The sequence below is a fragment of the Lemur catta genome, chromosome 13 (assembly GCF_020740605.2).
Source record: "Lemur catta isolate mLemCat1 chromosome 13, mLemCat1.pri, whole genome shotgun sequence".
NCBI lineage: Eukaryota > Metazoa > Chordata > Mammalia > Primates > Lemuridae > Lemur > Lemur catta.
This window is the reverse complement of record NC_059140.1, coordinates 82,592,750-82,616,062: the sequence shown is the minus strand read 5'-3', so window position 1 is coordinate 82,616,062 and position 23,313 is coordinate 82,592,750. Positions and strand designations below refer to the sequence as shown.

Below are 23,313 nucleotides of genomic sequence, written 5' to 3'. Positions count from 1 at the left end.
CCTAAAGAAATCACAACCCAAAACATTCCTTGAGTCTATGCTGAGTGGAGAAGGGAGAAATGCCTTCAGACATACCTGCTTATAAAGGGTAGATCCAGCAGAACATTCCACACTTTAAATCTGCACGTGTAAGGGAGGGGACTTTCGACTTGAGCTTCAACATCGGATTGGGAACAGAAGACCCAGAGCGCTGCTGCCCCTCCATCCATTGCCCCACTGACCACCCTGCTTTCCAAAAGATCTGCTTTCAGAAAAAGGCCCAGATGAAGAGGAGAAATCATCTGAAGGAACAGACAGGAGGCTCTGTTTCCATTCCAGTGAGCGCACATCCAAAGGCAAGGGAAGGCCTTGGGCTGTTCCTGTGGAGGCTGGAAGGAAGGGTAGAGTCAGGGGTACTGTGCGTGTGTGTCTGGCGGTGTTTCATTCCGAGGTTGGAAGTGGGGAATGATTTGTAGCCGTCAGTGTGCACTGGGGAAAGCAGCAATGATGCCCTGGTCTGTATTCTTTCTCTTCACTTGTAACACTGGCTGCACGGCCTCAGTTGAGAGAATGACCCACAAAGACGCATCAGAGATGGAATGTGGGGCTCTGTCCTTTATGACAGTTGAGTCACCTAATCTTTCTTTTGCACTAGGATCAGAGCCCAATGCAAATGAAAGGGATAATTCACACATTCAAGGTGAAAACTGGTCAAGATCTACCACTGCTCCAGCTCACTGATACACCTAGCATCAGCTGAAGGGGAAAGCAGAGGACAGGAAATGCCAAGTTCCAGTTACTTCCCTCCCACATCAACCCCACATTTATGCAAGTTTCTTATCATCAAGTAGAAAAGACTCAGAATGGAATGTGTGCCCTTGGGGTGCAGGCAGAGAGACACAGAATAGATGGGATCATGGTACACGCCTTAGAGGCAGAGTTCCAGGTTAGGATTCAAAATGCACCATGCACTTGTGTAAAGTTAACAAGGTCACTCAACCCCTCTCAGTGTCAGTTTTATCACCTGTTAAATGAGGATTACATGCCTACTTCATCAAGTTGATAGGAGGGTGAAATCAATAAGGATTTAAAAGTGCCTTCTATGGCAAGAGTTCCCATTATTAGCAAACCAGTACCAGACTTCAAAACACACAAAAGGAATGATGTCAGGGACACCAAAGACAAGATGCCCAGGTTCCTAAGCAGCCTCAGCAGCATCAGAATGAGACCAAGTAACTAGACTTGTTCACAGCTCCAGGGGAGCAGACGAACTACAACATGGTAAGTAGTGGCCAGTGTACAGTGACTTAGGCAGTGATGACAGAAGCCCTAAAGACCCTGCAACACACAGTTACACAATTGGCTCCTGGGAAACAACTCGATCAAACCAGAAAACTGAGCAGATATTTTCAGGGACGAGGTTAGCAGAAGAGGGTCAGAGACACAAAATCTAAACAGAAGACACCAAACCACAGGAGAACCCAGATTTGTGACCAGCAGCTCTGGCTGCATCAGGACTGAACTTCTGAGGCGGTTGCTGTGTGGACCGCTGAGAGCACAGCATCTTTGTCGCCACACACCCAGCCAGAAAGCCTCTTAACACAGATCACAAGGCCCTCCTCTCCGTTAATACTCCTTTTAATACAATGGATATGCTTATGTTACAATACCCCCATCCAACACTTGCGGGATGTTGGAAAGTCCCACCTAATGAGGCTGTAGGAAGGAATAGAAAGAGAATACTGAGGGACAGGGAGGGGCACGTGCCCTTGAGCACACAGAATGTCTGCACAAGCCTTACTTAAATCAAGACAGGAGCCTCAGCCGGGCGTGGTGGCTCATGCCTGTAATCCTAGCATTCTGGGAGGCCGAGGCGGAAGGATCGCTTGAGGTCAGGAGTTCAAGACCAGCTTGAGCAAGAGCGAACCCCGTGTCCACCAAACATAGGACAACTGAAAATATATATAGAAAAAAATTAGCTGGGCATGGTGGCACATGCCTGTAGTCCCAGCTACTCGGGAGGCTGAGGCAGAAGGATTGCCTGAGCCCAGGAGTTTGAGGTTGCTGTGAGCTTGATGCCATGACACTCTAGCCCGGGCAACAGAGCGAGACTGTCTCAAAAACATCATGTAGGCCGGGCACGGTGGCTCACGCCTGTAATCCTAGCACTCTGGGAGGCCAAGGTGGGCAGATTGAGCTCAGGAGTTCGAGACCAGCCTGAGCAAGAGCGAGACCCCATCTCTACTAAAAAAAAAAAATAGAAAGAAATTATATGGCCAACTAAAAATCTATATAGAAAAAATTAGCCGGGCATAGTGGTGCATGCCCGTAGTCCCAGCTACTCGGGAGGCTGAGGCAGTAGGATCCCTTGAGCCAAGGAGTCTGAGGTTCCTGTGAGCTAGGCTGACGCCACGGCACTCATTCCAGCCTGGGCAACATAGCGAGACTCTGTGTCAAAAAAAAAAAAAAAAAATCACGTATACCTACATGAGGAGTGCGATGCGCACTGTCTGGGGAATGGACATGCCTGAATGTTCTGACTTGGGGGGGGATGGGTGTATACCTACATGATGAGTGCGATGCGCAGTCTGGGCAATGGACACACCTGAAGCTCTTGACTCGGGGGGATTGGGGAGGCATGGGCAATATATATAACTTGAATTTTTGTACCCCCATAATAAGCTGAAATAAAAAATAAAAATAAATAAAAAAAGAATTACAGTCAGAAAAGTATATGAAAACCTCCACATTCATGTCAGCAGTTAGCTTTGTGGATAAGTTTGAAACTCAGAAGATGCAGCTGGAATCTCAATTCGGGTGTTTTGTGCAGCTTGAAGGGTGGAAGATGCACCAGGCTACAGTGTGAGCATGTGACAGCTCATGTGTGTTCAACAATTTAAAGGACCAGAAAATCATATAATTACTCTAACTGAATAGGCGGCAAAGACAGAATTTGTATAGGGAGAGTCTGCACCCTGGATACATGAGATTTGTAAGAAAAAAAAATTCAACATAGAGAAAAACTGCATTTGCTTTGAGAATTTGTAAGGTCTAGTTTGCTTGTAAACCATCAAATCATCTGAACTTATCTGTCTTGAATCACTTCCCATTTTCTTCTGAAGACAGGTACACACATGCATTTCTTCCTCTATAGTTCTTACACAAAGTTTATTTTTAGCTTGATATATTGTATGTTGCATTACATGTAAATCTAAACAAAACACCTCTATGTGTTCAACTGGCCCAGAAAAGGCCATGTGCAAAGAAAAATATTCGGTAACATTTTAAGAATAATGATTTAGGATTTAAATATGGAATCGAATTATACTCCCATATAATCTTTGCTGTAAGCATATCAACAACCCCAAAACTACAAAAAAGGGGACACAAAATAGTAACTACGAGAATATGCTGAAATTATTGAAAGTTTTGTTCCTCAAAATAAAGCGATTACTACAAGTTATTCCACTGTGTTACCCAAATAGTACATTATTTTCATTTGTTAACTACAATTGTAGACAAGATAGTTTAACATTTGTGGCAGTGCTGCATTTTATTCATTGCACATCAGTGTTAAAACGTTAAGAACAATTGAATGTTATTAATCAAATTAATTAACCTATACCCTAAATAAAGCATTTTAAAATACACTATATGCTCCTTGGTCACAGGCACACAAGAAACATTATTTTTGGTCTAATATAGTGATCTTAAGAGTTATACTTTCTTTAATTTTAAGATTGAGGCTATTTAACATACATTGATGTGAATACATATACAGCGTATCAGATAGGAGTAATTTTCACTTTCCTCTGATATCTGTGAAGATGTTTTTATTTCTGTTACATCAAATAGCATTCAAGACTTCCATGTCTTATATCAAATAACATTCAAGACTTCTATTTCACTCTACTATAAAGATATGTCAGTATTTTAACCAACTGGCCCGCTTTTTCATACTTAAGGAGCAACTGGTAAAACAACTTAGTATGAAAATTTAGAATGTTTCTTAGTTCAATACAGAATTAAAAACCGGATTACATACTGTGTATTTACATGCATTATTGTTTTATGATTCAAACACACAAAAAACATCTCTTTAGATTTTCTTAACGTACTTTACTTTTGCCATTAAACACTGATGGAAAATTGGTACTAATCAAATTGACCTAATACTGAATGGCCTCTCACAGCTCTGATATAGAAACAACAGAATACATACTTTCATATAGACATTAAGAATGAAAGTATAGCATAAACTAATTCAAAGATCAAACCACATCAATATTTGCTTTTGAAAACTTTCAAATACTGTCAATACAAGTTACCCATTGGCTATAATTATACCTGTCCAAACATAAATGTTCTTGCTCTTTTGAACAACATGAGCATCTAACTGCTTCAACTTCACATTCTCTACAACACTGTGGGTCAGTGTAAAATCTGAAAGTGTGCTTTAGTGTTTACCTGTGTGAATCCACTGATATGCTTAGATGTAAGTTTTGATTAAATACTTCTACACATTTCTTGCACCTGTAAAATTTCTTTCCCTTATGGGCACTCTGGTAACTTCCAAGTTGTGTATTGAGGATAAAATTCTTTTCACATGCATTACATCTATACAGTTTCCCTGATGTGAATCCTCCGATGTTGAGTAAGGCTTGAATGGCAGTTAAAGGCTTTGCCACATTCTTCACATTTGTAGGGATTCTCTCCAGTATGAATTCTCTGATGTCGAGTAAGTTGTGAACTATGGCTAAAGGATTTATCACATTCTTTACATATGTAGGGTTTCTCTCCAGTGTGAATTTTTTGATGGTGTCTAAGACTTGAAACCTGAGTAAAGGCTTTGCCACATTCTTCACATTTGTAGGGTTTCTCTCCGGTATGAATTCCCTGATGTAGTCTAAGGTTTGCTGACTGAGTAAAGGCTTTGCCACATTCTTCACATTTGTAGGGTTTCTCTCCAGTATGAATTCTCTGATGTAGTTTAAGGTTTACTGATTGGGTAAAGGCTTTGCCACATTCTTCACATTTGTAGGGTTTCTCTCCAGTATGAATTACCTGATGTATTCTAAGGCTTGCTGACTGGGTAAAGGCTTTGCCACATTCTTTACACATGTAGGGTTTCTCTCCAGTATGAATTCTGTGATGTTGAGTAAGGTATGAACTAGAGCTAAAGGATTTACCACATACTTTACATGTGTAAGGTTTCTCTCCAGTATGAACTTTTTGATGGTGTCTGAGATTTGAAAACTGAGCAAAAGCTTTGCCACATTCTTTACATGTGCAGGGTTTCTCTCCAGAATGAATTCTCTGATGTTGAGTAAAGTATGAACTATGTCTAAAGGATTTACCACATTCATTACATTTGTAAGGTTTCTCTTCACTGTGAATTCTCTGATGCCGTCTAAGGTTTGAAAGCTGAGTAAAGGCTTTGCCACATTCTCTACATGTGCAGGGTTTCCCTCCAGTATGAACTACCTGGTGTATTCTAAGGCTTGCTGATCGTATAAAAGATACGCCACATTCTTCACATCTGTAGGGTTTTTCTCCAGTATGAATTCCCTGATGTAGTCTAAGGCTTGCTGACTGGGTAAAGGCTTTGCCACATTCTTCACATTTGTAGGGTTTTTCTCCAGTATGAACTACCTGATGAATTCTAAGCCTTGCCAACCGGTTAAAGAATAAGCCACATTCTTCACATTTGTAGGGTTTTTCTCCAGTATGAATTCTATGATGTTGAGTAAAGCATGAACTATGTGTAAAGGATTTGCCACATTCTTGACATTTGTATGGTTTCTCCCCAGTGTGAATTCTCTGATGTCGTCTAAGATTTGAAAGCTGAGTAAAGGCTTTGCCACATTCTTCACACTTGTAGGGTTTCTCTCCAGTATGAACTACCTGGTGTTTTCTAAGGCTTGCTGACCCAGTAAAGGTTTTGCCACATTCTTCACATTTGTAGGGTTTTTCTCCAGTATGAACTACTTGATGAATTCTAAGGCTTGCCAACCGGTTAAAGAATAAGCCACACTCTTCACATTTGTTGGGTTTTTCTCTAGTATGAATTTTCTGATGCTTTTTAAGACTGGAAAACTGAGTAAAGGCTTTGCCACATGCTTTACATTTGTAGGGTTTCTCTCCAGTATGAATCACCTGGTGTTTTCTAAGGCTTTCTGATTCAGTAAAGGCTTTGCCACATCCTTCACATTTGTAGAGTTTTTCTCCAGTATGAACTACCTGATGAATTCTGAGACTTGCCAACCGGTTAAAGAATAAGCCACATTCTTTACATTTGTAGGGTTTCTCTCCACTGTGAATTCTCTGATGTTGTCTAAGATTTGAGAGCTGAGTAAAGGCTTTGCCACATTCTTCACATTTGTAGGGTTTCTCTCCAGTATGAATTACCTGGTGTTTTGTAAGGCTTGATGGCGCGGTAAAGGCTTTGCCACATTCTTCACATTTGTAGGGTTTTTCTCCAGTATGAACTACCTGATGAATTCTAAGGCTTGCCAACCGGTTAAAGAATAAGCCACACTGTTCACATTTGTAGGGTTTTTCTCCAGTATGAATTTTCTGATGCTGTTTAAGACTTGCAATCTGAGTAAAGGCTTTGCCACATTCTTTACATTTGTAGGGTTTCTCTCCAGTATGAATTACCTGATGAATTCTAAGGCTTGATGGCGCGGTAAAGGCTTTGCCACATTCTTCACATTTGTAGGGTTTTTCTCCAGTATGAACTACCTGATGAATTTTAAGGCTTGCCAACCGGTTAAAGAATAAGCCACATTCTTCACATTGGTAGGGTTTTTCTCCAGTATGAATTTTCTGATGCTGTTTAAGACTAGAAAACTGAGTAAAGGCTTTGCCACATTCTTTACATTTGTAGGGTTTCTCTCCGGTATGAATTCTCTCATGTTGAGTAAGGTATGAACTATAGTTAAAGGACTTCCCACAATTTTTACATTTGTAGGGTTTTTCTTCAGTATGAACCACCTGATGTCTTCTAAGGCTTGTTGAGTGAGTAAAAGCTTTGCCACCCTCTTCCCATTTGCAGGATTTTTCTCTAGTATGGATTCTTTGATGTTGTTGAAAAACTGAAAACTGAGTAAAGGCTTTGCCACATTCTTTACATTTATAGGACTTCTCCTCAGTATAAATTTTCTGATATTTAAGCTGTGAACTTGGGTTAATGGTTTTGCCGCATTCTTTACATTTGTAGAGGTTTTCTTCAGTATAAATTGTGTTATGTTTTCTTAGATTGGATGACTGACTGAAGACTTTCACACCTTTATTATGTCTGTATGAGTTTTCTCCAATACGAATTCCCTGATTTTGAGAATGTTTTCCTGACTGGGCAAAAGCTTCTACACATTCATTACATTTGTAGGAATACTCTTGAAAATGGGTATCCTCATAGCCAATAAGCTTTAAACGTTGATGATAGACTTTCTCATATTTCTTACATTTGTACTGGATCTCTGGATATTGAGCTTTCTTATATTTACTAGAGAATGGGACTTTGTTCAACGTTTTTTCAGGTTTATTACATTGATATTTTCTCTCATCAGTATGAATATCCTGGCAATTATTCAGGGTAGAGTTCTGGATAAAGGACATCAAAGTTTTACTAGATACGTAATGTTTTTCTGAATTATCTATTCCCTGAGATTGATTAAGCAATGATGATTGGGTAAATACTTTACCATACTGTTGACAGTTGTTGGCGTTGGTATGTAATGGTATTATTGGTTTGTGGAAGAATAATAAAGTTTTAATGAAGGGCTCATCAAATTGGTCAGATTTAGAAATATTCTCTTTAATTTCAAATCTCTGGTCTTCAGAAATATTTGACTGGACACTTAATCCAATCCTAAATCCAAAGTCCTGGATCTCTTCAGGGCTTTCAAAAGACTGGTTATTATTTCCTTTAATATGTAGTCCTGAAAAGAAATGCAGATATAGTGTAAATGACATGCTGAATTCATTGAGAACAAAAATCAATAACTACTACAGCAACAGAAAGACTGCAAAACATACAGAATTCATCATGGAAGGTAAAGATTAAGTGCTTTTAACAGGAAATAGGCAAACCTTTTTAGTGGGAAAATACACGGAATACTTCAGATAAAACACATACTGCCAACAGTTTGGACAAGTATCCAAAATGTCTAGTGTGGCTGTATGGTGCTAAATGTCCCCTGAACAAAGCTGTTATCTAAAGGGTGGAATAGGTAGCTGTTTTTAGGTGACCAAAATCTTACCCAAAGTGAAAAGACATCAGAGACACTAAGAAATGCAGTCCAATGAAAGGAGAAAAATCTTTAAGTGATCCTAATGAAGTTTTGATATGTGAAGTAATTCTACAAGGATTTCAAATATCTGTCTTAAAGGTGCTCTGTCAGCTCAAAGGTAACACATACAACTAACTAAGAGGAGGAAAACAATGCATAAAGAAAATAAGATTATTCACAAAGAGATTAAAATTAAAAAAAAAAAAAACAAAGTATGGAGCTGAAAAATAAAAATTGAATTTACATAGTCACTAGATAGGGTCAACAGCAGACTTTATGAAGCAGAAAGAAAAAACACAGCAGGCTTGATAAAAGGCCATTTTGGGGTGGGCGCGGTGGCTCATGCCTGTAATCCTAGCACTCTGGGAGGCTGAGGTGGGCGGATTGTTTGAGCTCAGGAGTTCGAGACCAGCCTGAGCAAGAGCGAGACTCCATCTCTACTAAAAATAGAAAGAAATTATATGGACAGCTAAAAGTGTGTATATATATATATATATATATATAATTAGCCAGGCATGGTGGCGCATGCCTGTAGTCCCAGCTACCTGGGAGGCTGAGGCAGGAGGATTGCTTGAGCCTAGGAGTTTGAGGTTGCTGTGAGCTAGGCTGACGCCATGGCACCCTAGCCCGGGGGGGCAAAAGAGTGAGACTCCAAAAAAAAAAACAACAAAAAAACCCCAAAACAAACGTCTATTAAATTTTTCTTCCTGATCACAATAATATAGAAATGGAAATCAACGGCAGAAGGAAAATTGGGAAACTCACAAACATGTGGATAGTAAAAAAAACATGCCCCAGAATAATCAACGGGTCAAAGAAGATATCTAAATTTAAACCAAAAAGTATTTTGAGACAAATAAGATTCACAACACCACCAATGAACACTTCTAGGATGCAACAAAAGCATTACTAAGACAAGTTTATGATATACTTTTGACATTAAGAGAAAAAGGAAAGATTAAAAAACTTTAATCCCCAAGGAACTTAAACAGGAAGAATAAAATAATCCCAATGTTAGCATAATGAAGGAAATAATACAGATTAGAGCAGAAAATGAAATAAAGGGTAGAAAGACAATAGAATAGATCAAAGTAACTAATCGTTAAGTTCTTTAAAGAAAATAGAATTGAAAAACTTTTGGCTAGATTAACCCAGGGAGAAACAACAAGAGAGGATTGAAGAAAAGTATAAATGAAAGAGAAGACATTAAAAGTGATATCACAGAAATATAAAGTACAATAAGACAATAATGTGAACAGTTAGTTATATGACAACATAATGGATAAATTAGAATAAATAAATACATTTCTCAAGGAAAATTCCACCAAGATTAAATCATGATGAAGTAGAAATACTGAGCAGATCAATACAGAGGAAGGACATTGAAGCAGTGATAAACTTCTTAGCAAAGTGAAGCCCAAGACTGGAAGACTCCTTCACAGGAGAATTCTATCAAACATTTAAAAAAGAATTAATTGATCCTTCCCAAATTCCTTCAAAAAATCAGGGAAGGGGGAGAAACCTCCAAACTCATATTATGAAGCCATCATTACCCTCATACTGAAGCCAGATAAGGACACTACAAGAAAGAAAACCACAAACCATTATCTCTGATGATGACACAAGCAGAAAGTCTCAATAAAATACTAGAAACCATATTCATCATCACATTAAAAGGATCACACACCATAAACAAGTAGGATTTATACTTGGAATGCAAGCATGTTTAACATATACAAATGAATAAAGATGATATACTATAGTAACAGAAAAGATACAAATCATATGATCATCTCAAATGATTTATTAAAAGTATTTGACAAAATTTAACATACTTTCATAATAAAAACTTGAAATAATATACATACAAAGATATATACCTCAACATAATAAAGGTCATATATAACAGGCCCTCAGGGACCATTATCATAAATAGTGAAATGCTAGAAGTTTTTTCCCTAGTATCAGAAATAACACAAAGATACCCATCTCATTACTTTTATTCAACATAGTACTGAAAGATCAAGCCAAAGCAATTACGTAAGAAAAAGAAACAAAAGGCATTCAAATCAGAAATGAAGAAGTAAATTTCTCTCTGCTTGTAGATGAAGAGAGATCATACATATGGAAAACCACAAAGATTGTATCAAAAGAGTTAGAGCTAATACACCCATTCACTAAACTTGTAGATCACAAAATCAAGATTCAAAAATCTGTTTCATTTCTATACACCAACAATAAACTATCTGGGAAAAAATTTCAAGGAAACAATGCCACTTACAATACAATTAAATGCTATAAACTTTTTTTTTTTTTTTTTACCTGGGCTAGAGTGCCATGGCGTCAGCTTAGCTCACAGCAACCTCAAACTCCTGGGCTCAAGCAATCCTTCTGCCTCAGCTTCCCCAGTAGCTGGGACTACAGGCATGCGCCACCATGTCTGGGTAAATTTTTCTATGTATTTTTAGTTGTTCAGATCATTTCTTTCTATTTTTTAGTAGAGATGGGTCTCATTCTTGCTCAGGCTGGTCTCGAACTCCTGAGCTCAAACGATCCGCCTGCCTCGGCCTCCCAGAGTGCTAGGATTATAAGCGTGAGCCACCACGCCCGGCCCAATTAAATACTATAAACTTTTAAGACTCAATTTAACAAAGGAGGTGAAAGATTTGTTCAGTAAAATCTGCCATTAATGAATATAATGAAGAATACGCAAATATATAAAAAGATATCCCTTGTTCACGGACTGGAATAATATAAAATGTTCCTACTAAACAAAGCAATCTACAATTTTATTTAATTCCTATTAAAATCTGAAGAGTCGTTTTCACAGAAATAGTAAAGAATTCAAAAATTTCTATGAAATCACAAATGACCCCAAATAGCCAACAAAATCTTGAGAGAGAACAAAGCTGGAGTGTTCACTCTTGTTTTTTTTTCTAATTTTAAATACTTTTATTTAAGGCATTGCATTTTCCACTTATAATACAGTGCTTATAAAGTGCAATGTTATTTCCTTTTTCTTCATACATGTACAAGTATTGAGAATGCCCAGTAATTTACTATAGCAGCTCAACTTTAAATCTGCCACATAACTTGTTACAAATTTGGATTCTTCAATGTTTTATGGTGTCTTCACACTTCTTGATTTGAAACTATTACAAAGCTATACTAACAAAAGAGTATGGTACTGCCATGAAAACAGAAAAACAGACCAAGGAAAAGAACAGAGAAAGCAGAAATAAAGACATGAGTATGCAATTAGTTTTTGACAAGGGCACCAAGATACACAAAGGAGAAAGTACAGTCTCTTTGATAAATGACAAAAAGTGTCTATCCCATGCACAAGAATGAAATTGGACATTCATATCATATACAAATATTAACTCAAAATGGATTAACATCAAATGTAATACCACAAACTATATAACTTCTAGAATAAAGCATAAGGAACAATCTCTTTGACATTAGCCTTGATAATGATTTTTGTATATCACACCAAAAAAGTACAAGCAACAAAAGCAAAAACCAAAAACAAGACCACATCAAACTAAAAGGTTTCTGCGCAGCAAAGGAAAAAACAACAACAACAACAACAACAACACAAAAGAGCAACCCAAGAATTGGGAGAAAATGTACATGATGAATATAATATTTAAAATGTAAGAATCTCAAACAACTCAATAGCCAAAAAAAGAGTAAATCTGACTTAAATTGTGCAAAGCACCTGAGTAGATATTTCTCCAAACATGACATAAAAGTGGCAAATAGGTTCATGAAAAGATGCTCAACATCATTATTCGTCAGGGAAATGCAAGTCAAAGCACAATGACAAATCACTCACACCTGTCATAATGACTATTATAAAAAAGTTAAGACATAATAAATGTTGGCAAAGGTGAGAAAAGGAAACTCTGTACAATGTCACCGGGAATGTAAATTGATCCAGCTATTATGGAAAGCTGTATGGAGGCTCCTCAAATATTAAAACCAGAAGAACCATATAATCCTCCTTCCATCTCATTTCTGGGTATATATCCAAACTAAATTAAACCAGCAGTACAAAGAGATATCTGCTCTCCTGTGTTTTTAGCAGATTATTCTCACTATATAATATTGTTTAACCATAAGAAAAAAGGTAATTCTGCCATTTGTGAAAACATGGATGGATGAACCAGGTGGAAATTATAATTGAAATAAAACAGATAAATACAATTACTGTATGATATGAGCTATTTGTAGAATTTAAAAAGTAGAGATCATAGAAGTAGAGGGTAGAATGGTGGGCACCAACAGTGGGGGAGGGTGGTAAAAATCGGGAGATATTTGTCAAAGAGTATAAACTTTCACTTACAAGATTAATAAATTCTGGGGATATAATGTACAGCACTGTGAATGTAGTTCACAGCACCATACTGTAAGAGAGTAGACGTTAAGTGTTCTCACCCCTCAATATTTGACAACTATGTGAGATGATGGATGTGTTAAGTTCATTCTGTTAATCATTATACAATACATATCAAATCATTAAGATGTAACCTCAAAAACATATATCTTTATTTGTTAAAAAAAAAATCCACGTCAGAATGAAAGAAAGAAACAATAAACAAACAAATGAACACAGAAGACACACTCTGGGTAAGCTGCATACTCAACTAAACAAAATTATAAAATGATAATTATTAAGATATAAGTTAACAGTCAAAATGTTACCATAGTGCTGACTTTGGCAGCACATGTACTAAAATTGGAATGATACAGAGAAGATTAGCAATCTAAATAAATTAAGAAAAAGACAAAATGTTGCTATATGCCAGACCATGTTCTAAGGTGACCATAGACCATTTTTAGTTAAGAACTCTATAGATCGGGCGCGGTGCCTCACATCTGTAATCCTAGCACTCTGGGAGGCCAAGGCAGGCAGATCGTTCAAGCTCAGGAGTGCTCAGGAGTTCGAGACCAGCCTGAGCAAGAGCGAGACCCCATCTCTATTAAATATAGAAAGAAATTATCTGGACAACTAAAAATATATAGAAAAATTATCCGGGCATGGTGGCGCATGCCTGTAGTCCCAGCTACTCGGGAGGCTGAGGCAGGAGGACTGCTTGAGCTCAGGAGTTTGAGGTTGCTGTGAGCTAGGCTGATGCCACAGCACTCTAGCCTGGGCAACAAAGTGAGACTCTTGTCTAAAAAAAAAAAAAAAAAACAAACAAAAAACAAAACAGCCCCCCATTTTTTTCCCTGAAACTTCAAATTTTAAACTCATTCATACAATGCACAAATTCCCAAAACACACTCTGCAAAGAAAAGAAATAAAACCTTTGAGGTACATCAGATATTCTGAAGGTAAGTTATTCTCACCCACAGAGACCAGGTTTCCGTAGGTCTCCAACATCACATCCCTATACAAATCCCGCTGAGCAGGGTCCAGGCATTCCCACTCCTCTGCAGAGAAGTCTATGGCCACATCCCTGAATGTCAACAGTTCCTGAAAAAATAAAAAGTGAAATAAAATGAAATGAAATAAAATAAAATACACTGCCCATGTAGCTGTGGGAAGAGTTCTTAGGGTTCAGGTATTCCCTCTCCTCCAGAGAGAATTCTATGTCCATATAACTGTTAACAGTCCCTGAATAAAACTCAAAAGTGAATAAATGGCCATGTGACCACGGGCAGTTTTTGATTTGACCCAAGATAAAATGTGGACATTAAGACTACTGGCTCTGACATATATGAGTGACCTGAATTACACAAGAACATACATTTTAACACCCTAATATTTCTGAAGGCATTCTCTACTTATGTGGAAAGAGAATGACATAAGATCTACAAAATTAATGTAGATACTATGTTTGTATAGAATGTAAAATATCAAACTAAAACATCAACACAGGAATATACAGTTTTGAGTGATATATTTACATCCTACAGAATCAGTTGTATCAATTCCTCGGATGAAAAAGCCATGGTGAGTTAGAAGCATATTTCTCAATTTTTACTGGGTACAACAATGAACTGGACGTCTTGTTATAAGTCAGATTCTGGTTCAGGAGATCTGGGTGAGGCCTGAGATTCTGCATTTCTAACAAGCTCACCAGTGACGCCAATGCCTCAGGTCTAAAAGCCACACCTTTGAACAGCACAGAGGTAGAACTCTGGGGGAAGGAATCATGAATGATGTGGAATTGAGAGTATTATGAAATAGACAAATTATAACATAATAGCAAGAAAAGGAGCAATCCTTTTTGAACAATTACTGTATACTAGTTGTCATTCCAGCAGTTTTTCATATATTAATGCTTAAAACCACAAAAATAATCTATGAGAAAAAATAAGACTATTATTTTATGAGAGTATTTTGCCAGTTATCCAATAAACAGCAGAGCTTGCTTTTTTACCCCAGTTTATCTGACTTAACAAGGGTCATACAGGCCACTACACACAGACAACCCCAACTGAATGGTCAGAGCAATTTCATAACTGAGCAGAGTAATGAAAACAGGTTAAGAAGGCAGCAACACAACACTGATCAAATACTTACATTTTATGCACACAAATACATAGATATGGTAACTATATACATATTAAATGTGATAAAGTAGAATCTTTTTCTTTAAAGAAATATATTTAATTGTAAAACATTTATAAAGCTATGCTGATGATTTTTAGGCATACTATGAAGACCACCACATACAGTGAAATAAACAGAAATAAGAGCTATGTTTCTGAGCCTTATATTTCAATTTTTGTTTTATTTTATGTGCCTTGTTTGTTATATTATAAAGTTTTAAGATGCTTAAATAGATTACTTATGTTAATTCTTGCTCCTCTCCTCTGAAAATACAGAGAAGTAATAAAGAAACTTATGTTTGTGACATGAAGGGACAATAAAAAGGAAACCTACAGGACGGAGGCCTGTTTTAAATCTAGCAATTTCAAAAGCAGTACCTCCAGTCATCAAATATGAGAGCCTTTATTCTCCAAAGCAAGCTACAAAGAAAGGGAAACTAAAAAGAAAGGGAAGTTTTTGCATTAAATGTGATAGTTTATCCATATCACTCAGTAAACTCCTCCACGATGGCATTAATGACAGAGAAAAACAATAAACTTTATAGTGAAGGAATCTTACAGAGAGCACCTTAACATACTTAATAAAGTTACCATCAGCTGAAATGCGACAAGTTGGTATCAGGTGTCACTGAACACAGATTGACCATAATCACTACTGTGATATGAGTGGGAAAAATTAAAGCATAATCTGAATCCAATCATAGAAAACAGAATCCGTGGGGAAGGCATAAGTGATGGTATGTCTTCAAATTGGCCATGTGCGGGTGTGGTGGCTCATGCCTGTAATCCTAGCACTCCTGGAGGCCAAGGTGGGAGGATCGCTTGAGGTCAGGAGTTCAAGACCAGCCTGAGCAAGAACGAGACCCAGTCTCTACTAAAAATAGAAAGAAATGATCTGGACAGGTAAAATTATATATATAGAAAAAAATTAGGCGGGCATGGTGGCACATGCCTGTAGTACCAGCTATTTGGGAGGCTGAGGCAAAAGGATTGCTTAAGCCCAAGAGTTTGAGGTTGCTGTGAGCTTGACGCCACGGCACTCTAGCCCGGGCAACAGAGCGAGACTCTGTCCCCCCCCCCAAAAAAAAGACAAATTGGCCATGTGATCCTAACTGGAAGCCTGGGCTGAGAACCTCTTAGCTAAGTCTCATCTCTCAGCTTCGATGTGCACATAAATCATTTGGGATTCCAGGCCCCGCTCTATGCAACGTGGTCCTGTGGGTTTGGAAGGGGTCCATGAATGGCTTCTATAACAAGTCCCTCTGAATGCAGGTGATGCTCTCCCTAGACCCATTATCAGCGGCACTCAGCTAGAGACAGCAGGCAAAGCACAGAGTCCCTCACACCCAACACTCTTATCACAACACAAACACTGTGATGAAGGATCACAGTCTTCGCTGGCCACATACAGAAGGCTGGAGAAAGCAGCACTGTCTGAGTGTGTCATGGTCCCCGTAATGCTATGAAACAGATTAAAGCAGCACTAAAAAAATCTAATTCTATTGTTTTTGCTTAGCTTGTTGTGTATGTTTTCTGTAAATTGTGGTAAAATATGCCCTCTGTTTAATTATTTATACTTTTTTACTTTTTAAAAATGTATCACTTAAGGCAAATTGAAAATTCCATTTTTCAAGTATACTTTGAGAACACTGAATCTTTTAAAATTACATCTAAACTTTTTCTTACTTAACATATAATTATAATTTAACATTTATGTTATAAACCATTTTTCCCGTTCACTTGTTCCAAAATTTTTTATGTAAGATATATTTTACAAATGATTAGTCCAATAGTATCCCCAAAATACAATAAACATAACGGACATTCCAAATGAGAAAATAATGACAAAATTTATAGATTTTAGCTTATATATACGCTGAGCAAGGTGTATGTGTGGTGGCAAATACAGCATGTTGTGTACACATAAATATTTCCTCTAATGTAGAAACTCATCTAGGAAAAATTAGGAAAGAAGCCACTAGCTTACAGCAAATATCTAAAGAAGAATTTAATTTTCTTCATGATGTTTTTAGTGGGCTCCCTAATGAAACAGGGTTTTGTTTTTGTTCTTCTGGTATACAAATTCTCTTGTTATAATCCTTACCTGCATTATATTTCTAGTATTCCAATTATTAATGTTATATGCCTCTCATTGTTTTACTGCTCCCAAGATAATTAATGTCATGGAATTCTAAGGACTGGAGGTGATAAAAAGAAGGGACAGCAGCTATATACATAATGACTTGACTGAAGTCTCATTTTTGCCTGGGATGTCATTCCAATTTGGTTTGGAGGTGTTCACAAAATTCCTCACCTAAACATATTCTCTTTCCCCCCCACCTAACACGGGACAACACTCTGGGAATGAGTGCTCTCAGTGGTGAGGGACACCTTGACACACTTTGATCATCAAAGCTTTCAAAAAGAAGAATTTTGATCAAAAGGGGAAATGAGAAAGAAAGGAAACCTTTTCTTTTAATTTGAGGAATGCAGGCCTCCTCTAAGCTATCAGGCCCAGTCACAGGACTGAGTCAGCAGTCATGTCCCACTCCACTTCTGACCCTTGACCTAAGCGATAATCTCTTGAAGCTTCCTGCTGTGTGGACTCTAGATTTACTTACACCACAAGGAGCTACACATTAATAATGCTGCATCCTCAACACTGTAACTTATACCACGTAGTTCGACAATGTGCAGCAACTCACTAATCAATGCTTGGGCAAACCAGTGAGAATTCCTGACACACAACTTTGTAGTGGCCCCATCCTTTTCTCCTTTTTCCCTATAAAAAAAACATACTTGTAATAAAGACCAAATGGAGCTCATAACCAAGGTTACTTGGGTCTGAGTCTTCCAGGCAACTGGCCCCAACTCGGCTCAACTAAACACTTGAGAAATATATTATGGGCCGGGCACGGTGGCTCACGCCTGTAATCCTAGCATTCTGGGAGGCCGAGGCGGGCGGATTATTTGAGCTCAGGAGCTGGAGACCAGCCTGAGCAAGAGCGAGACCCCGTCTCTACTAAAAAGAGAAAGAAATTATATGGACAACTAAAAATATATACAGAAAAAATTAGCTGGGCATGGTGGCACATGCCTGTAGTCCCAGCTCCTCGGGAGGCTGAGGCAGGAGGATTGCTTGAGCCCAGGAGTTTGAGGTTGCTGTGAGCTGGGCTGATGCCACAGCACTCTAGCCCGGGCAACAGAATGAGACTCTGTCTCAGAAAGAAAAAAAAGAATCAGCAGTATGGTCACCTCTAGGGAGACACACCAGAATTGCCAAATGCTTATTTATACTAACCTGGATGGTGAGCTCATGTAGCATTATGTTATTTTTTAAACCCAGCATAAAACAAACAACTTACTTCAAAAATGAACTTTGAGGCCGGGCGCAGTGGCTCACGCCTGTAATCCCAGCACTCTGGGAGGCTGAGGCGGGCGGATCGTTTGAGCTCAGGAGTTTGAGACCAGCCTGAGCAAGAGCGAGACCCCGTCTCTACTAAAAATACAAAGAAATGATTTGGACAGCTAAAAATATATATAGAAAAAATTAGCCGGGGGCATGGTGGCTAATGCCTGTAGTCCCAGCTCCTCGGGAGGCTGAGGCAGGAGGATTGCTTGAGCCCAGGAGTTTGAGGTTGCTGTGAGCAAAGCTGACGCCACGGCACTCACTCTAGCCCAGGGAACAGAGTGAGACTCTGTCTCAAAAAAAAAAAAAAAATGAACTTTGCTTGTTCAGACCATGTCACTTAGCACACTCATATTTTCAGCCCAGAAAATAAAGAGCTTAAACTCCAACCAAGGAATAAAATCCTTAATTACTTGGGAAAACAGGAATTATACCATAAAAAGATTTTATAAAGTACTCCTCCCATGGCTGGCATGAGCAGGTTGGGAAACCCGCAGTGCGGCTCCCCAGGAAGAACTAACTGGGCCTTCAGTGACTTCCTGTGGCAGGCTCAAGACTGGCCTTAACGTGGAGTCACTGGGCTCAGGCCTCCACTTTGTGGTCAGGATTATTCACATAATTTTATATAAGAAAATGCACAGTGGCCGGGCGCAGTGGCTCACGCCTGTAATCCTAGCCCTCTGGGAGGCCAAGGCGGGTGGATCACTCGAGGTCAGGAGTTCGAGACCAGCCTGAGCAAGACCTCGTGTCTACTAAAAACAGAAAGAAATTATCTGGACAACTAAAAATACATATATAGAAAAAATTAGCCGAGCATGGTGGTACATGCCTGTAGTCCCAGCTACTCGGAGGCTGAGGCAGTAGGATCGCTTAAGCCCAGCAGTTTGAGGTTGCTGTGAGTTCGGCTGATGCCACAGCACTCACTCTAGCCCGACTCTGTCTCAAAAAAAAAAGAAAAAAAAGAAAATGCACAGTATTTAAGGAAGCCAGCAAAAATCACTCAAACTTAGTGTTTATAGAATAAAAGGAAATTCTAAGAGGGAAAAATTTAAACCATGAGTGTTTTTCCTTTATTCTCATACTACAACAATCAACACAAAAGATTTCTGTGACCAAAGATGTGGGGACTTCTCCCTATCAACAAGCAAGCACTTAATTTTGGAGGAGATACCAGCTGGGTGTCCTCAAACCTAGTTCAATTCCAACACTATCTACCTGGAGATGGGGGATGGGTACAGAGCAGTCATGTCCTTGCCAGACTCACCTCCTTCCAGGACCTCCATGTGTTGAGCTACCTGGAAGCTCCCCAACCCCCATCCTTTTGGGGTTCTATGGAAGCTTTATTTCATTCACATAATTAATTAAACCATAGGTCTTTAGTAATCAACTTAACCTGAAGCCTCTATGTCCTCCCTAGATTTTGGGGGTGAGACTGAAAATTCCATTACTCTGGGATTGTGGCTGCTTCCCTTGGTAACGAGCCTCCCATCCAGTGGTTTCCAGGGGCTTTCAAAAAATCCCCTTAGTAACATAAGCTCAATGGTTTTAAAGAGCTAGTTGTAAATAACAAAAGACTATCTTTCACCTGTACCGACCAGGAGTTACCTCAGATACCAAGGACAAAAGGGCAAATAATCTAACCAAGGATATTCTTATTGCTATAGTCACTTAGGAAATGATGAAGCTTACAAGAACTGAGAGCCAGGAATCATGGGAAAAACCCAAAATGTATCTATCATAATATCACAGAAATTGTAAGGCACTAAAATATCATACCGCAACAGGAAAAGCAAAAATATCTATCCCTTCTAGGCAATAAAGGGCCATTTAATTACTATTTGCATGATAATATATCATTTAGTAACCACCTTCAGGAGTAGCCAAATCCTGTCTCACAGGATTCACCATTAACCTACAAAATCCAGACAGCAGGACACAAAACAGAGTTATCCACTTACAAATTCATCACCCCGCAAAAAAACAGAGGGATGGATGTTTTGGTGAATATTTCTCATTCACCAATTTTTCTACCACACTTTCTCATGGAGATGTATTCATCTATCTGCAACAAAAGGGCAGAGAGATTTTTTTCCACTTCATTTCCCAGGTAGCATTCTCAAAGCTAAACCCTGGAATTGCTAAATCACCTCCAAACAAACATACAGGAGAAACTTACTCCACCCACTCTGGGAAGTAAAATGGTAAATAATAATTTTTAACAAATAGAATACATGAGCAGATTTTTTTCTGAGACCTACATTTTCATGACTTTGAAAATATTTTTTCATCTTTCAAACTCTACTGCTAAAATTCATTTTACAATTAAATATAAACCGAAGCTGAAATAAGTGAACGAATCTTTTCTAGATGGCAAATGCAGGGAGGAGCAGTGCTGACTGAAACACAGAAATGTGTGACTCAAGTGTCAAGTCAGCCCTTCCCATCACTTGACACATCTGCTCACCCCAATCCTGCTCACCGAAGTACTGGAAGACCCTTCTCCCAGGAGACACTGCACTTTGCCCCCCTGTGTGTCTGAAGTGCATTTTGCTTTGCAGGTTCTTGTACCACCTTACTGGGATCTGTTTCCTCATCCTTTGGGATAGTTTTTCACCCTTCACAAGTGTGAGAAAATCCAGAGAGCAGGAATCATCTGTGACTTTTTTCCTCCATACCAGCATCCAATTGGCATGTCGCCAAGAAATGAAAACTGGGGTGGGGGACAGAAAATCTGACCTGAGCTTTTAAAATGAAGGCTATACCAGAAGATTCCTGTCAGCCCCAAGTCATCCTGATTCTCTCCTGACAGGCTCCAGCCCCATACCTCAGGCTATTTTCTTGGAGAATACCCAGGGCTGGTATTCACGAGAATTTCCAAGAGACATGGCCACTGTGGGAATTCTGGGTCATCCCCAGACAGTTGTGAAATCCAGGACCAGCACAAGACAGGAGGGTGGCTGAGGACACATCACCCTATAAACGTTCTGAAGAGAAACCTCAAACCAAAGACATTGTGGCAAGATGTCTGTGCCAAGGGAAGATAAAGACGGAGAGGCACAAAGAATTGGTAAACCAGAATGCCGAGTAAATGTTCTCCGATTTCCTCATGTGAAATGTTCAGAAACACAAATATTTCAAAAACAGCCACCCACTGCTCTGTGAAAAAGGATAAACAATTAAACACTCTGTCTCTTAGAAAAATACAATAAAGGACAAATAGTGGATAATGTGAATTGGTGAGTGGAAGTTGACGTTTGGGAATGTGGGGGAAAAACTAGAAATTTAGGATTTTACTGCAAGCCATAGGAGAGTTATGTTGGGGGAACGGGTGGTGGATTTGAGATTCTGCTTGCCATACATTTGAAAAACGCAGAGAGAAACCAGTCCTTCCGTGGAGTCTTACAATAACTAAATGCTTGGCAATTAGACTGAACTGACTCTTGTGCCCCTGACTCCCTACCTAAGCATACTGAAATCTAACTCAAATGCTTTTTTTTTTTTTTTTTTGGTAAACTACTCACTTAGAAACAAAATTTATGCTTAACCAACTACAAACTACCAGCGATGACATAAACAGGAGAGAGTCACAATCATAGTCCAAGGAAGGCTACTACAAAAGTATAACGAGTGCGTTATTGAATTCGGTTTGCTTCCTCGTGCACCTTATAAAAGCCTTTTTCCCAAGCCTCTCTTGTGGACGCCCCAAACACGAGCCAGGGCTGGGGGCTCTCTGAGTCAATCGTTGTTTGCTCCGATAAACACATTAATGTTTTAACAGTGCCTTAGTTTAAATTTTAGCAGGAGAAAGGACACACTGAGGACCCCACGGCCCCCGCCGCTGAGTTAGGATTCTCTCCGATAATCCTCCCGTCGTTGCCGCCCAAACTGGGCGAGACGCGGGGCTGCAGGCTCAGACCTGCCCGGGGAGGGCTTCGGGCTGTGCTAAGTCCTGTGTGAACGGGACAGGACACCCCGCGTCCCGGCGGCTGTTCCACCCCCCACCCCTCGGCCGCAGGGGGATGAGGGCCGAGCTGCACCGGCCGGGACTCGGGGCTGCAGACTCGGGAGCGGACGCGAGGCCCGGAAACGGCAGCAGCCATTTCCAGCCTTTCCAACCCCACGGCACTCACCATTTCACGGCTTTCACGCTGTCCCAGCATCCTCTTCAGATCGTGCAGTACCGGCAGGTCACAGTGTGACAAAGGCTGCACCAGAGCCACGTGGAACTTCCCAAGTGAAGAACAAGCAGCAGGAACCACGCCCTGGGCGGGCAGGCGCCAGAGACAAAATCCGGGTCAGACTGTAGAAACCGCCCCTTCCTCTTCCGCTGCGAGCCTGATTGGACAGTTCTTCCCCCAGCGCCCCTGACTGGCTAGAACGCCAGGCCCCGCCCCTTAATCTCCTGAGTGACAGCTCATTGGATCCCGCATATGCAAAGCTGCATCCCGGGTTTCCTCTCCCTACAGGGACCTGGCACTGCCAGGACATTCGCATTTAACCTTGTATATAATGTTATACGTTTATGAATAATATATGTTACATTCAAAATTAGAAACTATAATGGTAAAATATTTTAAAATTTCAGATTTTCAGTCTGGCATGGTGGCTCATGCATGTAAGGCCAGCAATTTGGGAGGCCAAGGCAAGAGGATCACTCGCGGTCAGGAATTGAGACCAGCCTGGGCAACATGGAGAGGCCCCATTTTTACAAAAAAATAGCCAGCGTGGTGGTGCATGCCTGTAGTCTCAGCTACTCAGGAGGGTGAGGAAGGAGAAATGCTTCAGCCTAAGGGTTAGAGGTTGCTGTGAACTATGATCAGGCCCCTGAATTCCAGTCAGGGAAAAACAAAAGACCCTGTCTCTTAAATAAATAAATAGGATTTCATAACCTTCATGGCCTCTGGTTATTTGAAGAGGCAGCCTGAGTTTTGAAGAGGGAGGCAAGGCTCTAAGGTAGCAATGCCTAGAAGAACTAAATTAGGAGGCAAGCGGGTCATTTTAAATATTCTAGTAACAACTTAACAGAAAAGAAACAGGGGCCAGGTGCAGTGGCTCATGCCTGTA

The 23,313-nt window shown here is 39.6% G+C and overlaps 1 protein-coding gene and 1 pseudogene across 1 annotated transcript; one reads left to right on the top strand and one right to left on the bottom strand.

Moving 5' to 3' along the window:
- Positions 1 to 3,136: 3,136 nt before the first annotated feature.
- LOC123648802 (zinc finger protein 729-like) lies at positions 3,137 to 22,513 on the bottom strand. Its single transcript, XM_045566652.1, has 3 exons — positions 22,380 to 22,513; positions 13,632 to 13,758; positions 3,137 to 7,922 (listed from the first exon to the last, which is right to left on the bottom strand). Exons 1-3 carry the CDS (start codon positions 22,407 to 22,409, stop codon positions 4,597 to 4,599), a joined length of 3,483 nt encoding a protein of 1,160 aa, XP_045422608.1. The 5' UTR covers positions 22,410 to 22,513; the 3' UTR covers positions 3,137 to 4,596.
- LOC123649550 lies at positions 12,988 to 13,076 on the top strand (annotated as a pseudogene).
- Positions 22,514 to 23,313: the final 800 nt, after the last annotated feature.

Bases quoted from the DNA above. Each gene is read 5' to 3' on its own strand.
- LOC123648802 (XM_045566652.1), bottom strand. From the start codon at position 22,409: ATGCTGGGACAGCGTGAAAGCCGTGAAATG. The intron at 13,759-22,379 runs GTGAGTGCCGTG...TTATTTTTTCAG, and splicing joins AGCGTGAAAGCCGTGAAATG to GAACTGTTGACATTCAGGGA. The intron at 7,923-13,631 runs GTGAGAATAACT...ATTTCTTTTCAG, and splicing joins CGGAAACCTGGTCTCTGTGG to GACTACATATTAAAGGAAAT.